This window comes from Diospyros lotus, chromosome 14 (genome assembly GCF_014633365.1).
Source record: "Diospyros lotus cultivar Yz01 chromosome 14, ASM1463336v1, whole genome shotgun sequence".
Taxonomy (NCBI): Eukaryota; Viridiplantae; Streptophyta; class Magnoliopsida; order Ericales; family Ebenaceae; genus Diospyros; species Diospyros lotus.
Genome location: NC_068351.1, coordinates 4,486,353 through 4,488,918, shown reverse-complemented (window position 1 = coordinate 4,488,918; position 2,566 = coordinate 4,486,353). Strand labels below are relative to the sequence as shown.

The following is a 2,566-nucleotide window of genomic DNA, read 5'->3' as shown; positions in this document are numbered from 1 at the left end:
TCGGAAATATGATTATTTCTTCATTCCCAGTTGTAAACAGTGCAAATAAGACATTAAGCTCAGATAATTTATGATCAAAGTCAAAAGTGTACAACTCCCCAGTGAGTGACGAAGGCCAGCACCTTTCATTATACAAATCTAATTAATATCTGAGTTTGATCATCCCCATAAGATATATAATAGATAGATCCACGGTCGGGTTTGTCTTTTTGCATCTGCATCAGCTAGCTAGATGTGACCTTCAACATCACGTGTGCATGTCCTTCACCTGTTTGGCAGCCGAGAAAGATGAGTGTTCCACTTTCCCACTCCTCAATAATAATACCCACTACTTAAAATTTTCTTGGACCGAGGAAAATGTCACTCCTTGCGTCACCTTTGGCACAGCTCAATTGACCTAAAGCTTGCCGAGCCCAGGTCCTTGTATGGCCCCACACCCACCCCATTTTCTTCTTCTTCCATGTACCCATTATGGCCTCTCTTCTTCATTCTAAGCCTGTAAACAACAAACCCTACAAGTACCAAAAATGACAAGACGGCCACGCATAAGAATCCAATCCCAACCCCATATCCGACGCCCATTTCCTTCTTCCCTGCACCTTCAGCAACCTTAAAATACCCCACCTTGGTCTCATCCCCAACAGCCACCAATGTCTGTATGGGGTAGGATAGGGTGTAGCAGAACCCAGATGAGTTAGTGTACACCACGCCCCAGCATGTACAGTTGTTTTCACAGGCTTCCTCACATTGGGCCTGGGAGCCCATTTTTTCAAAGCCCATTAAATCTTTGTATGGTAACTCCAAGCCATTTCTTCTTACAACCCGATACTTGGAATTGTTACTTTGGCCGCAGAAGTCGCCGGAGTTATTCTCCGACGAAGAGCAATGGCCGGAGTTGTAGTCGGTCCGGTTGTCTATACAAGAACAGCCTTTACCCTGTTGGCAGAGGCCGTACGACCCGCAAGCACTAGGGAGCTCGCACTGGTCCGAATCGGGTATTGCCTGGTAGTCCAAGACCCAACTTGACCCGGTCCAGAAATACCCTCTTAGGTTCCCGTCCGGTTCTAGCCGGACACGTCGGGCCCCCGATCCTCTCTGTTGAAAGCTGCTGAAGGATTGGACATCAACGGGGACCGACCTGTTTTGGTACATACCCAGAAACCCGTCCGGGCTGAGAACGAGGTAAATGGGTCCTTGGCCGTCGATTACGTCTGCTTTGGCCTCTAAAGCTCTGTGCTTCCAGTAAATCTGACCCGAGCCCGAGGCTTGATTGAAATTGGCGTATAACCCGATGAAATCGGATCCTAACCGCATGCAATAGAGTCCGTTCGAAGAAACCAGAGACATGGTACTGGTGAAATTTTGGTTCTCCACGAGGGTATCTGAGGGAAAATAAAAACTTTGCCACAGTATAGAATGGGAAGCATCGAGCTTTTGAATTTCGAGATTCGAGGTGTTTAGCCAAACGCGGTCGCCGTCGGTTTGAGTTGACCAAAACACCCCAGTCTGAGGGTCGGAAATAACAAGGCTGCCATTGAACAACACCCGAGTCGCTTTCGACCACCTCGGTAGCCGGGTTGGGTTGGCCACCCAGAGAGCTTCAGAAGACGGGACGTGGATAACGGCGAGAGCAAGTTGGGCCCGGTTGACTCGGAGGAAACCCAGTGAGTAGTTGCCAGCGGTATCACGGAGCAGAGATTGGAAGGACGAGCCCGATGGATCTGGACTGGCCGTGAAGCCCCTGAGAAGCTCTTGCGCCGCCGCTGCTGAAACCCTAGATCCTGCGGCGGCGAACAGAACAAAGATGGCGGTGCAGAAGAGCTGAGTCGCCGGAAAACGAGTCATCGAGTTGGTGGGTTGCCTTTTCATCTCGAACAAGAGGAGAACGGCCATGGAAAATATACTCGGAAGGGCTCCGAAGTGCACAATATACCCACTAACAGACACGTACGTAGAACAGTTTGCTCGTTTGTTATCTTATCAGCCAGTAGAATAGACCACATGAAACCATTTTCAATCTGAAAACGATTAATATATACATAGTGTATGTATATATATTGTGTGTGTGTATATATATATATATATATATAAAATCAGCAGAATCAGTGAGTGGATGTCCCGTTGGCTGTAACCATTTTTGCAAGTTGCAATTCAATGTCAAACCCCAAAACCTACTTTCTTTAAAGGACCAAAAAGTGATACATCAATATTTAATGTTCAATTCTTCGATATTTGCCTTTTATGAGACATATACCTATATGTATGTATAATACTTTTTGTGAATTTCTATGTACAGTAGATGTAAAGTTCGGGTAAATGAGAAAGATCAAAAGCGTAAAATTTGTCGGATATATCATGCAACAATATAGATATAGAAAGAGACCTGTCTACTTTTGCATGGTATTATCTGGACCCGTATATGTAGTTTAGACTCAAACTGATCAGTTAAAGAAATTCAGCTTAGGTGCCTGTTTCTTCCACAGTAATTAAACCATTTGGTTGAAGTGAAGGTCTTGGGTTTGATTTATCTTCCATTAATAATGGGAACTACTGTTAGAGCTATTAG

General features: G+C 45.5%; 1 protein-coding gene across 1 annotated transcript; it reads right to left on the bottom strand.

Moving 5' to 3' along the window:
* LOC127789594 (PAN domain-containing protein At5g03700) lies at positions 1-2,033 on the bottom strand. The gene has a single exon (XM_052318529.1). It carries the CDS (start codon positions 1,891-1,893, stop codon positions 373-375), a length of 1,521 nt encoding a protein of 506 aa, XP_052174489.1. The 5' UTR covers positions 1,894-2,033; the 3' UTR covers positions 1-372.
* Positions 2,034-2,566: the final 533 nt, after the last annotated feature.